The sequence below is a fragment of the Canis lupus genome, chromosome 5 (genome assembly GCF_048164855.1).
Source record: "Canis lupus baileyi chromosome 5, mCanLup2.hap1, whole genome shotgun sequence".
In the NCBI taxonomy this organism is placed as follows: domain Eukaryota; kingdom Metazoa; phylum Chordata; class Mammalia; order Carnivora; family Canidae; genus Canis; species Canis lupus.
The window spans coordinates 85,549,398-85,561,573 of record NC_132842.1 but is presented as its reverse complement, the minus strand read 5'-3'; the positions used below and the strand labels follow the sequence as shown (position 1 = coordinate 85,561,573).

The 12,176-nt window shown below is 49.5% G+C and overlaps 1 protein-coding gene across 2 annotated transcripts in view; it reads right to left on the bottom strand.

Moving 5' to 3' along the window:
• Positions 1 to 12,176, bottom strand: part of MTOR (mechanistic target of rapamycin kinase) — a 120,163-nt gene that overhangs the window by 95,569 nt on the left and 12,418 nt on the right. For both annotated transcript variants that reach the window (XM_072828409.1, XM_072828410.1), the window contains exons 7-14: positions 10,066 to 10,341; positions 9,861 to 9,969; positions 6,770 to 6,956; positions 5,762 to 5,890; positions 4,600 to 4,844; positions 3,318 to 3,533; positions 2,772 to 2,977; positions 370 to 492 (exon numbers count right to left, since the gene is read on the bottom strand). In XM_072828409.1, coding sequence (XP_072684510.1) covers positions 370 to 492; positions 2,772 to 2,977; positions 3,318 to 3,533; positions 4,600 to 4,844; positions 5,762 to 5,890; positions 6,770 to 6,956; positions 9,861 to 9,969; positions 10,066 to 10,341 — 1,491 coding nt within the window. The remainder of the gene's footprint in view (positions 1 to 369; positions 493 to 2,771; positions 2,978 to 3,317; positions 3,534 to 4,599; positions 4,845 to 5,761; positions 5,891 to 6,769; positions 6,957 to 9,860; positions 9,970 to 10,065; positions 10,342 to 12,176) is intronic.

Below are 12,176 nucleotides of genomic sequence, written 5' to 3'. Positions count from 1 at the left end.
GGTATCTCTGATCATTTGCCCAGATTCACCTACGTTTTGAAAGATTTCACATGCCTCTAACACATTCAGACTTTAAAGCTCATTTTTTCTTCCCTTTGAGGGAACTATTTTATCCCATTATCTACCTACTTCTTTCCAAGCGCATCTGATCATGTGCCCGAAGCACTGCATCTTATCTCTCATAAGGGGAGCCCTTCCGTCAACTGGTGAGATTTTTGCTGATTTTCCACTGAGAGTGCTTCATGTGGCCCTTGACCCTGAGCCTGGGGCCGAAGATGCTACCTATCGAAACACTCCCATTGTCCCAAAGGAGGTGACACAGGGTGACCTGGAGAGAAAGTGCCAGTGTCTCCAGCTGCCATGAGTTACCTTCAGGATGGGCTCCATGTAGGGGCGGATGAGCCGGGGGGCATTGGAGACCAGGTGCCCCAGCATGCGGGCACTCTGCTCTTTGATTCTTCCAATACCGCTGTGCTCCAGCTCTGTCAGAATCTGTAGGGAAGAAAGCCCAGGCGGTAGAGGGAGCTCTAGAGAGGAACGGTGTGTTGAAGAAGAAGCTAGAGGGAGGAACCAGAACTGGACCGCGGATCAAGTAGCCGTTGAATACTCCACGGAGGCAAACAGTCGGGGACACAGCAAAAGTGGGAAGGACTGTGGGAAACCAGTCCCCGCCCCCACAGTCCCATAGTCGTCCCGGAGCATGGCTTTCACAGTGCGGCACAGGGAACTAAGAAAACCAACAGGGACAGTGAGAGCAGGAGTCTGCAGAAACAAGGAATGAAAATCTTTGGGCAGCAAATCACTAAGAGCCTATAAATAATGACAAAAGGACCAGAGAACAGTTAGAACAGCTACGCTGTTGAAAGAAATATTAATACTCAGTATTGGTTTCAGGGACATCTAGATAAACCCAAATAGGAGGGATTCTATCAATCAAATCCCCTTGGACCTTAATGAAAAGGAATAACATGTTTGTTCTGACATCCTTAAAATACCAGCAAATCAACATGTCCTACTCATAGTGACACAGATATAAACAACCTAATATAGACAGATTTCTGGCGAGCTGAAGTTGCCAGAAGGAAATCTCTGGACCGTGAGAAAAGTAGATGCTAACTCTCTACCCAGAGGAGTCTATGATTTAATAATATATTTTGTCTTAGGTTATTCATTTAATAATCCTAACTTTCTGGATCCCCTGGCAGTCTGTTTTCCTCCGTCACAGAAGACAGCAGTGAGAGAGAGGGATGCTGAGAATGGACCCACAAGAGCCAGGAGATGGCTGGCAGGGAGGAAACAGGATTTGCGAGGAGAGCACAGATCTCTGGAGCACCAAGGGCCAAATCAAAGATCCCCAAATTCACTTCCAGAGCCGAGAGCATCACTGTGCCCTCACAATACCCAATGCCCACTCTGATGATCCAGGCATCAGAAAAGGCCACTTAAAGCACATTTGGGCAATGTCCCTTACCAAGGCATGAAAATGTGCAAGGTGACTTGGGAAGGTGTGTATCCACATTTGAAAACAAGGAAAATTAAAAACTTCGGAGTTTCAAGGGCTAAGCTCAGTACACGGTAAATTCATTTAACGGTGCTTCACATTCTCCAAAATCAGAACAATGAGATGGCCTGATAGCCCAACAGTTTATTGTAACCTTCTTGAGGACACAGGCCACGGCTGGCTTGTTCACGGATGTTCCCAGGGCCCGGCAGCACCTAGAACGTGGTAGATGTCCAAACATCTATTGATTGAACGAACATGCTAATATTCTCATTAGGAGATATTTCTATATCATGCTTTAAAGCAGGATTTGGCCAACACTTGAAGAAACAGATTCCAACATAATTTAATCCTCTAATTTATTGACTAATAATATGACTTAATAGTCACTTTACCTTCGATGGATTGTGAATACACAATGTTTCTCTAGGATGAAAGTTACATGTGTTAATCATTTTTCTGTGTTTATGTTCTTTATGTGGGTGGGTCAGGAAGCAGAGGAGGAGGTAGAGACAGGGTGGAGTCGGGACAGGAAAGGACTGGGTGAGCCACAGTGAGACCCAGAAGAGCTGGGTGGAAATAACTCGAGGCAGGAAGGATTGGACCATGCACCAATCACAAGGAGGCCAGACAATTTATGGGGTAGGTGGAGACAAAAACTGGGGAGCCAGGTTTTAGCTCAGATCCTGGGGCGCCTGGCTGGCTCAGTCGGTAGAGCATACAGCTCTTGATCTTGGGGTTGCGAGCTCGAGCCCCACGTTCAGTGTGGAGCCTACTTAAAAAAAAATTCCTAATAGACAGAGCAGCAAGGTCAATCTCAATCTTTGACTCTAGTCCAGCAGCTTAGTTTGGCCTCTGACGTGATTTATGAACCAAAGCCAGGGACCACAGACCAGGGCAATGACTACAAGAAGCAGTGCTGGAACTGTTCCCAAACCTGGCCTCTGTGCCTGACCTGGACTCAGCAAGAGCAGGAGAGTGGAAGGACAGAGAGGTGCTAGGAAAACTGACACCATGTGCAGCAGACCGAGTGGAGAGGGCCAAGGAGTGGGACCTCTGGTGACTTGCCAGGAACAAGAAAAGAGCTGCAGAAGACGTTCGCCTGGGATAAGAGGCCCCCTGGGGTCATGCTGCCAAGAAGCTGGGAAAACATGGACCCTTGGAGCCAAACAGGGCTTTTGTCAGGTATCTCGATCTTTCTCCCCTTCCTTGTCCTCATCTGTCTTTCCCCAAACGGCTCTTCCCCATTGCCTCTAGGTCACACCATTACCTGGATGAGCATCTTGCGCAGGAAAGGCATGACGAAGGCCGGGTTCATGCTACTGAGCCGGCCCACGGTGCAGATGGCCAGCTCCCGGATCTCAAACACCTGGTCGTTCAGGGCCACAAACAGGGCCTGCAAATTCTCTGCCTGGGCCAGGTGTGCATCAAAGCGCTCATCCAGGGACGCCAAGACACAGTAGCGGATGTCAGGGTCTGCAAGAGCAATTTCGCCTTTGAACGCCTCTTCAATGCCATCATCCCTCTGGTCATTTCCCAGTTTCTGACCCACTGCCTCTGGCCTAGTGAGAGGATGCCATGTACCTTTCTCTCATCTAACCTGTCAGCTTTTCCTCTACTCATAGGAGCAAAGACAACAGAACTAAAGACAGATCCTTTTACACCAGTAGGGTAGAGTAGCCAAGCCTAATGCTCTGGCAGAGACATCAGCTGGACATCGGCTTGCTGAGGCTGAGTCTCTAGAGAGCCATGCAATGAAACTGGCTAATTCCAACTGCCCCAGGCGCACGGACTGCTCCTGTCTCATAAACCGTACCAGGATCTGTTATCCCAACCACAAGCAGTTTGCTGAGCACGTCTGCCACCACTTGCACTGCAGTCTGGCTGACCACATGAGCGTGGCCACTGATGAGGTGGACGGAGGGCGTGAGCAGGCGGGAGCAGGTGCGGGCAGCTTCCATGCGGATCTCCTTGTGCTCGCTGTTTAGGAAATGATCCGCACAGTGGCGGACAAACTGGGTCAGAGAGTGGCCTGGATACAGAGGCAGAGAGAAAACAAAATAAACGCTGCGGCTTTGGTTGGTAGGTCTACAACTTGCTAGCTGCATTTTTCATTTCATGGTTACGAATTCAATTTTCCACAAGATATTGACCCAGAATTCTTCTCTTTAAAAAAAGGCAACAAATGGGTTTCCAGTCAGCACAGAGGCGGAAGGGAGGCGGAGGAGCTGAGAGACAGAAAAAAGGCATCCTCCCACCCCCCCATCTTAATCCTTTCTTTATTTCCTTCAAAGAATGAATGATTCTGTTTTATTTTGACCCAAACTTTTATATTCCCAGAGAGTAAGAACAATTCTTGACCAAATTTACCTTGTCTATTTTAGTCCCCAGATTTGAATACCAAAAGAGAGTCTGATGTAGGCTGGGTTTAAATATAGCTACTTTCTATTCATTAGACATAAATTATCCTGGGTGCTGATCAATGCAAGGGACGAACTACAAGAGGGAAACCACAGACGGCTGTAAGCATTCAGATGGCACGTTCAGACTTTTTGTACTTGCTTGTTTCCCCGCAGTCTTGAGCAATACCACCTACATGATCTTAAATTTCAAAAGTACCCATTTTTTTCTCTCCTGAATAAATCTCCCTAGGGCACTGATGTGGGTTTATCTGCAGCTTAGAACTCCAAACAGAACTACACAGTACAGCACTCTTGAAAATCACATTGCCATAGGAATGAAACACCTAAAAGTCTCCAGCTTAAACATTTTAAAGCATTAAATACCATCTCAGCTTCATGGACAAGGGGAGGGATTCGGGGGGCTCCATCTCTGACCTTCTCATCTCTGAAGCATTAATTCCTTGATCAATGCATAATTTCCCTGAACACCATCTGCCCTCAAACTCAGGATGGAAGAAAGAAACGAAGAGGCATCAACAATACATGCAAAGAGCTTGGAGGCTGAGCCACTACAGGATCAGCTCCCGGTGTCTCCAGGATCCCCAGCAAGACACCGGAATTCTAGGAGCCCTCATTCTTTTCTTGGGGTTCCCGGGAACACTCGCTATCTTGGCAAGAATGGCTGTGATTCCTTACCTTCAAACTCAAAGCTGCCAAGAGTTCGCAGGGCAAGAGTAATGCTGCCCACATCGCTGGCCTCGGGGAGGGCTGTGAGGCCGGGGGAAGCTAGCTGGTGGGCCAGGCCCTTGGGCATGCCCGGGTGCCGGAGGGGTTTGTGCATCAGGACCAGGGACAGCATCTTCAGGAGCCCATCCTGGATGTCCTTCTTCAGCTGCGGAATCTGACGGCTCAGGTCGTAGAGCACAGCAGTGAGGGCAGGGCTAAGGGGAAGGAAATCAGGTACCTACGGCGCTGCACAAGACGTTTGTCTGTTCTTGAGAAGAAATAACCCTCCTTGTCAGAGAGGGGATTGGGCCCATACTGCGTGGTCTTTTTTTTTTTTTTTTTAAAGATTTATTTATTTATGATAGACGTAGAGAGAGAGAGAGAGAGAGGCAGAGACACAGGAGGAGGGAGAAGCAGGCTCCATGCTGGGAGCCCGACGTGGGACTCGATCCCGGGACTCCAGGATTGCGCCCTGGGCCAAAGGCAGGCGCTAAACCGCTGCACCACCCAGGGATCCCCTGCGTGGTCTTTAAAGTACAAAGGATACTATAAAATAGAAATGTCCTGAATTCTCTTGGCCTAGTCAGAGATTTCCAAACAATGTACAGATTTCTAGTCTTTGCCAGGACTTACTAAATATAATCTAGACACTGCAGAAGACCAAGGCTCAATAAACAATCTGGGAAGCAAACTGAGAACATTATTCTTACTTTATAGCTTAAGAGAATGCAAGTGAGAAAAGCTAGGCAGTTTCCCAATGGTAACATAAACACCTGCAAATATCGCTCGAGGACTTCTTATGTGCAAGACCCAGAGACCAGAGTGACTGTTCCATCAATTCTTTCACTTAACCCCCTCGACAACCCCGGGCAATGGGAGCTGAGATTGTGGCCGCTCTTCAGGTGAGAAAACTGAGGCTCAGAGAAGTCAAATAACTTGGTCAGGATCACACAGCTAACTAGAGATGGAACCAGGATTCAAAAACCAGCCTGTGTGTTTAGCGTGAGCTCGCCTGCCCATCCAGTTTACCATGCAGACACCCATGCACAGCTCTCTCTCAGTGCCGTCCTGATGCTGCGGGTCAAGGCTCACACTACCTAAGATGGGAGAAGCTCGAGTTTCTGACACCCACCTCAGTCCCACTGCCAGCATGGGCTCCAGCAGCTCCTTGATATCTTGTTGGATGCCCGGCCCCATTGCCCGGGCCAGCATGCTGATGCAGGTGAACACTGTGGCATCCACCTGCATGGCCTTCTGTCTCCTGCAGAGGACCAAAAACGTGGCTACTTCAGACACAATGACATGGTGTGATGCCCCACCTCAAAATCGCCTTGGGGCAAGGAGGGCAGGTGATCCAGGCAGGGAACTGACAGCACAACTCTAGGGGCCCACGACACTGGAGACACTGGAGACTTGAATTTAACAACAATCCAGCAGATGGCAGTCGTGTGTCTTAAGGGGCCCCTTTCCGGAATTTGCACACAAGGCACCAATTAGTGCGGTGCTGGCCAAAGAACCTATTTAGGAAGCAAACCGATGTGTGTATCAAGGGCCAGGGTGTAGGGTGCATCCATCTTATGGGAAGAAATCCTTCTCCCCACCGTGAGAAGGCTGGGCTTTAGAATGCGGAGGCTTATGCTGTCACCAGAACGATCCTTGCTACTAACACAGCTCTGATCAACACTGAGCTGCGCACTGAGGGTTTTTCTTGTATTTTATTCACCTAAAGGTTCTGAAGGGTGGAATATTGCACCCAACTTCAGCAATCAGGAAAAAGGGACCATTAGTTCCCTTCAGTTCCAGTCCAGAGGCTCTCTTTTTAGGTCTTACATCAAAAGACCTCTGAAAGCCAGAGAAAACAGCAAAACTAGGAGATTCCCAGTTAATAACAATATTGAAAACAGCACTGGCACCTAACGTGTCCACAGGGTATCCAATTTCCCCAAATGTTTATATATCCATCACTTCATTTGAAAAAGGTTGGCACCCAACCAAGGAAGGGCTGGGCGGTGAATGATATGCTACCCCCTGAAGGTTAATGATGCAGAGAATGGGCTTAAGCTCCATGGAAACTGGGCTGGAGCATCCCTTCTCTCCGACCAAATGGGGCAGACGGTGAAATCATAATAGGGATGCTTACTTATGGGCAAAGTCCTTAGGGGGTAGGGCTGCACGGATGATGTCCAGCACACGAGGTAAATAGACCTTAAACTCAGATCTCACAGCCACGGAAAGCAGCCCCAGGGCTTGGAAGGCTGCTGTACGTTCCTTCTCCTTCTTGACGCAGCTTAACACATGGTTCATGGTATCTTGGAGGTACTGGGTATCTGATCACAAGAAAGACAAAGCATATGGGTCAGGGTTAAGGTTGGTGTATATATTAAAGGTCAGAGTTCCTGTGAAACACTTAAATTTAATAAATTAAAAGCGCAACGCCTGGGTGGCTCAGTCAGTTAAGCATCTGCCTTCAGCTCAGGCCAAGATCTCAGGGTCCTGAGATGGAGCCCTGTGTCGGCCTCCTTGCTCAGGGGGGAGCCTGCTTCTCGCTCTCCCTCTGTCTGCCCCCTGCCTGTGCTCTCTCTCTCTCTCTCTCAAATAAATAAGTAAAATCTTTCAAAAAAAAATTAAGATAGCTTGTTGGAAAAAGATAAAGAATTTCGAGGATGTATTAACCAAAATCTTATGCTTGATAATCACTCATCGGATATATCTTTTGGAAATATTAGAAATAGAAAAATTTTCCCCCCTTAATTAAAATACACACACACAAGATCTTAAAGGATCTCCAAAACAATAATATTGCATAATTGTCCCCGTTAGTGCTATACTTTGAGGGAAACACTATATGCTCTTATTTAAGAAACCTATATTAAATCTTGCTTAAAAACAAAGAGACAATCATCTAAACGATTTTATGTTACATTGAAATTTAAAGCAATATTGAATACTGTTTGCAATAAACAGGCCATTCTACCCAGCTTAGGCTGGGAAATCACTTTGCTATTACCCAGAGATTTCTGTTAGAGTTATATTCAATAGAACAAGATTTAGTCTGTAATTTGGGAGGCCACAAGTGTACTTTCATTAAGTTTACATCAGCCAATGTGCACGGGTAGGCGATTCTTGGGCAATTTAAGCCAAAGCGTTATTATTCCTCTGAAGGCTGGAATTTCCTGATTTTTGCCTCGCCTCTATTTCTTCCCCCTCCATCTTGCCGGCCTCAAGTCTGTGCACCAGCAGAACATACGTAGCAGTAGGGAAGGCAAGACCACACATCCACTAGAAAGTGAGGGGTGCGCAAGGCCCCCCAGAAGCACATTTAGGAGGCAGTGGAGTCCCAGACAGCATAGACGCCTCCCTGCATTTACTCTAATAAGAAAGGTCTTGTCTCGTGGCTCTCGTGATCAAGTGACGCTGTGGCACTCTGTGGCTTGAAAACAGAAGAGCAAGTGACGTAACCTTAAAATCAGAGCATGCTCACGAGGGAAAAGGGACCTCTGCACGGGGACAGCATTTCAGCAGGAAAGGAGCTTAACCCAGGAGGGTGATGTCCTTTGCCCGACTCAGCATCCTCAGACACTAGGAATCTGACACTGTTCTCAGGGTGCTTGAAAGGCCCACAGCCTGCATCGTTGGAAGTTCAAGCAATGACTTCCAAACTGCAGGTCTTTAAAAAGTGGCACTTTCCCAATGGGGCGTGTGCATGGAGGCTGTCCAGGCTGAATTTCCATGACACATTTTAGTGTATTATTTAATAAAACAACAAAAACCCACATCAAATGCCTAAACCTAGGGGACCTCTGAGCCTTGGTATCCTTGCTCCTAGGCGGTCCTTTGAACTTACTGGGGTAACTTTGATCAAATTCATGCCAGACTTTGATCAAATTCGGCCTAGTTATTACTTTCTTTTGAACCACAGACGTTCAAACCATGGTTATTTAAAGCTCTACTGAACAGGGGCATGTCTGGTCAGTAAAAAGGAGAACAGCTGCTGGGCACCAGGTAGGAAGAATGGAAAACTGGAAAGATGCAGCTGATTTCCATGATATCATTTCTCTCTGCTTCACTGATTTTATGTGGCTAATTGTCTCATCCTTACTTAACACATTCTAGTCTCACTACAGCACACTGGACACCAACGATGTATTTTTCTCGTTTCATCTGGGTGGTGTGCACTGGGAATGGCATCTGCTGAAGGTCAGGCTGACCTTGCCCTTCCACTCCTGGCTCTCATTTGCTCCTGAATCCTTCTGAAGCACAGGCAAGGTGCACCCCAGTGAGGTGCAAAGAGAAGCTCAAGACAGGGTCTCTCCACTCAGCAAGCAGGGAGGTAAGATAAGGATATTAAGTACAAACAGGCAACTGGAGTATTATTATCATTCTTGCCCTTGACCTTACTTCTAAAATGAATCTGAAGGAGGTAGAGGAGGCAGTAAAAACATAATAATGGTTCCCATCCACTGGGGCTTACTCCGGCCCTGGGACTAGGTGTGCAGCCATTAACGCAGTTCATCTTGCAAGGCAAGGACTGTCATTCTCATTTTAGGAGTCAGGAAGCAGAGGCCCAGGAAGGTCAACCTGTCTGGAACCTACAGTTAAGGACAGAAGCAGGATTCATCCCAGTTCTGATGCCAAACTTTCCACAGCTGGGGGCTATAAAGAAAGGTTGGGGCGGGGGAGAGTGCTTCCAGCTGGAGTCACCCAGGAAGGCCGTAGGCAGCAGCCAGCGTCTGAGCTGGGGCAGCTCCACGGCCAGGATTCCCACTGCCCAGGGAAACCAGGGCAGGAATATGGGAAGCCGCAGTCCCTCATCCCTGAAACCTGCCTCCAGCACCTCCAGTCCTTCCTCCCTGAGAGTGCGGAGGCAACCACGTCAGGGGCAGAGGCAGGACGGTCACCAAATCCCCCCGTCCCACAGAGAGGCTGCTGCAGGTATGTAAACCCACACTGCCCCTCCTTTGGTCTCTCATGACAGGTAGGCCTGTCATGAACTTGTCTTCCATACATGCAAGCTGCTTGGTTCCAGAACTGCCTCTGTCTCCACATTGTGATTTCTGCCTGTGTCTGCTGCCTGAACGTGGCGCGGCCGAAACCAGACGGGAGGCCAAGGCACCCAGACCAGCCCCGCAGTCAACGTCACTTCAAATGAGAGCAAGCGTGACTCTCTGACATCGCTTCCGTTTGGTTTCCCTTAAACGGGTAATGACAGGACACGTCCGCGACATCCTCACCTGTGAAGGCAGAAGGTCGGAACGCGGCCAGGCGGGGCAACAAATTAAGGATTGTCATTTGGATCAGCGAGTTCTTGCTGTTCCTGCACTTCAGCACCCACTGGCACACCTGAGAGAGGAGGACGCAGGGTCGGTGAGGGAAAGGGACCGCGGAGCCTGGGGACAGGGACGGGGCTTGGGGGGCAGCTGGCCTCTCGCTACTCACCTGATCGAACTTCTCCTCCATCAGGTCTCGGCAACACCGACTCTCCACCAGGGTGGACTTGGCTGGGCTGGGGGAAGCCCCGAACCCCATGAGGCCTTGGTGAGAGCTGTACCCCAGCAGTCCCACCAAGGCGTTGGACTGCGGGGGCTGGACAGCCTGGAAACTGGTGAAGGGCGTGATGTGGCGAGGTTTCGTCCCGAAGCCCATGAGGTCCTTGCAGTACTTGTCGTGCACCAGCTGCTGCTGCGTGATCTCCTCCATTTCTTCTCTCAGGCGCTGTACGGGGGGAGGGGGGGTCACCTTTACTCACAAGTGCCATGTGCCGAGCCACCGTGGGGTCTACCGGGCGACGCGTCTGCCCCACCCTGAAGAGGGACTATTTTCAAAGTGGGGGGTGCCCACCCCTATCTCTGTGGATTCCCCAGAACCCCGCAGGGGGCCTGGCTCTGTTCTAATTCAGGCGGAAGAGCACCACCTACTGAACGAGGAAGCAGTAGCAGGGGGCTGGCCGCCAAGGGTCCCTCCCCGAGTTGGGGCAAGCGGAGGAGTTGCACAGGGCCGTGACCAGACCGCAGGCTGCGGCCAGGAAGCCTCTGGCGAGGGCCACGCACAGCCCCACGCCGGGGTCCTGGCGAGGACATTCTCTGTTTCCAGGCAGAAACAACTTGGGCAAGTAATTTTCCGGGGATCTGAGACGCCGTGGCAGGAGGGGGCTAACCTGACTGCCTGAGAACTCACATCTATGTCCTTCGCAAAGCTGCTCAGTCACTGTCCAAACTGAGGAGGACATGAAAACGCTCGTTTCTCTCGACACAGATACTCTCGCTTTTCAGAGATCTTCCGCACTATCACGATCAAGATCACCCAGGACTACGAAGCTGCTACGTCGGCTGGTCAATTCTCAGTCTTCGTCTAATCTGACTTACTTCTGCAGCATTTGATCCAGCCTCGTGTATCCTCCTCTTTGAAACTCTTTCTTCCCTTGGCTTCTTGGATCCCCTGCTTTCCCGGCCTCTCCTCCCCTCCCAGAACCACGGTGCTCCTCCTCTCCCGACCTTAGCTTACCAGGCCCCACCTCTTCTCCAAGGACACCAGTGCTCTGCTGGTGGACATCCGGTCTCTGGACTTGGAAGTCTCTTGAGTCACGACTGTGCTGGTGACTCCCAAGTCAGTGTCTCTGCCCAGATCCCCCCGGAATGACTCACTTCTCTGCTCAGATGCCCAACAGGTATCTCAAACTTAACATGTTCAGAAGCAAACTCCTGACCTACCTCAAACCTGCTCCTTCCATCTCACTCCTCCCGTCTCAGCAAATGCCACATTATCCCCCCAGTGGCTCAGGCCAAAACCCTGGACTCCTCTCTCTCTCTCCCATCGACCCCCAAGTCCCAAATTCAGAACCCTGCCACCCCTTGGAATCCAACGTAGATGCTAAAAGTCATGCTTCCATAACACTTAAAAGCAAGCCAGTGGGTATATAAATTTGTTTAAAGAAAGCTATTTACCTTTTGAATACTCTGCATACAGAAAACCAACCTGAGTGATGCATACCAAAATGTAAACAACAGTGGTCAACGTTGAGCATTGATTTTAATTTTTAAAAACTCTACCAGTACTAGATACTGACTAGAGGAGAGCTTTGGGAAATAGAAATGAGCAGCCTGCACATCTCCCACTAGGGTGCAAGCCACAAAAGTCCTCACTAAGTCCTTCCTTACTGGACTCCTGGCATCCGCACGTGCCCTGTCGACAATCCACCCAACATGGTAGCCACAGCAATCCTTCTGAAACACGAGTCACAGGTCACTCCAATGCTCAAAACCCACTAACAGCTTCCCACTTCACACACACAGTCTGTATGGTCGCTCCTGAGACCCTACACAATGTGCCCCTTTCCTTACTCTAGGTATTCTTCCGACTCCATCTCCTGCCTCCCCTCTCCCGTCACGCAGCTCAGTCCAATGAGCTTGTTCCCCTCCAAAGGCAGCACGCTGTCGTCCTGAGGCCTCCGTGCCTGCAGAACCAGCTGTCTGGGTCTCTTCCCAGGTATTTATTTGTACGGCTTCTTTCTTACCCCCTTCACAACTGTGCTCAGAGGTCACATTTTACAA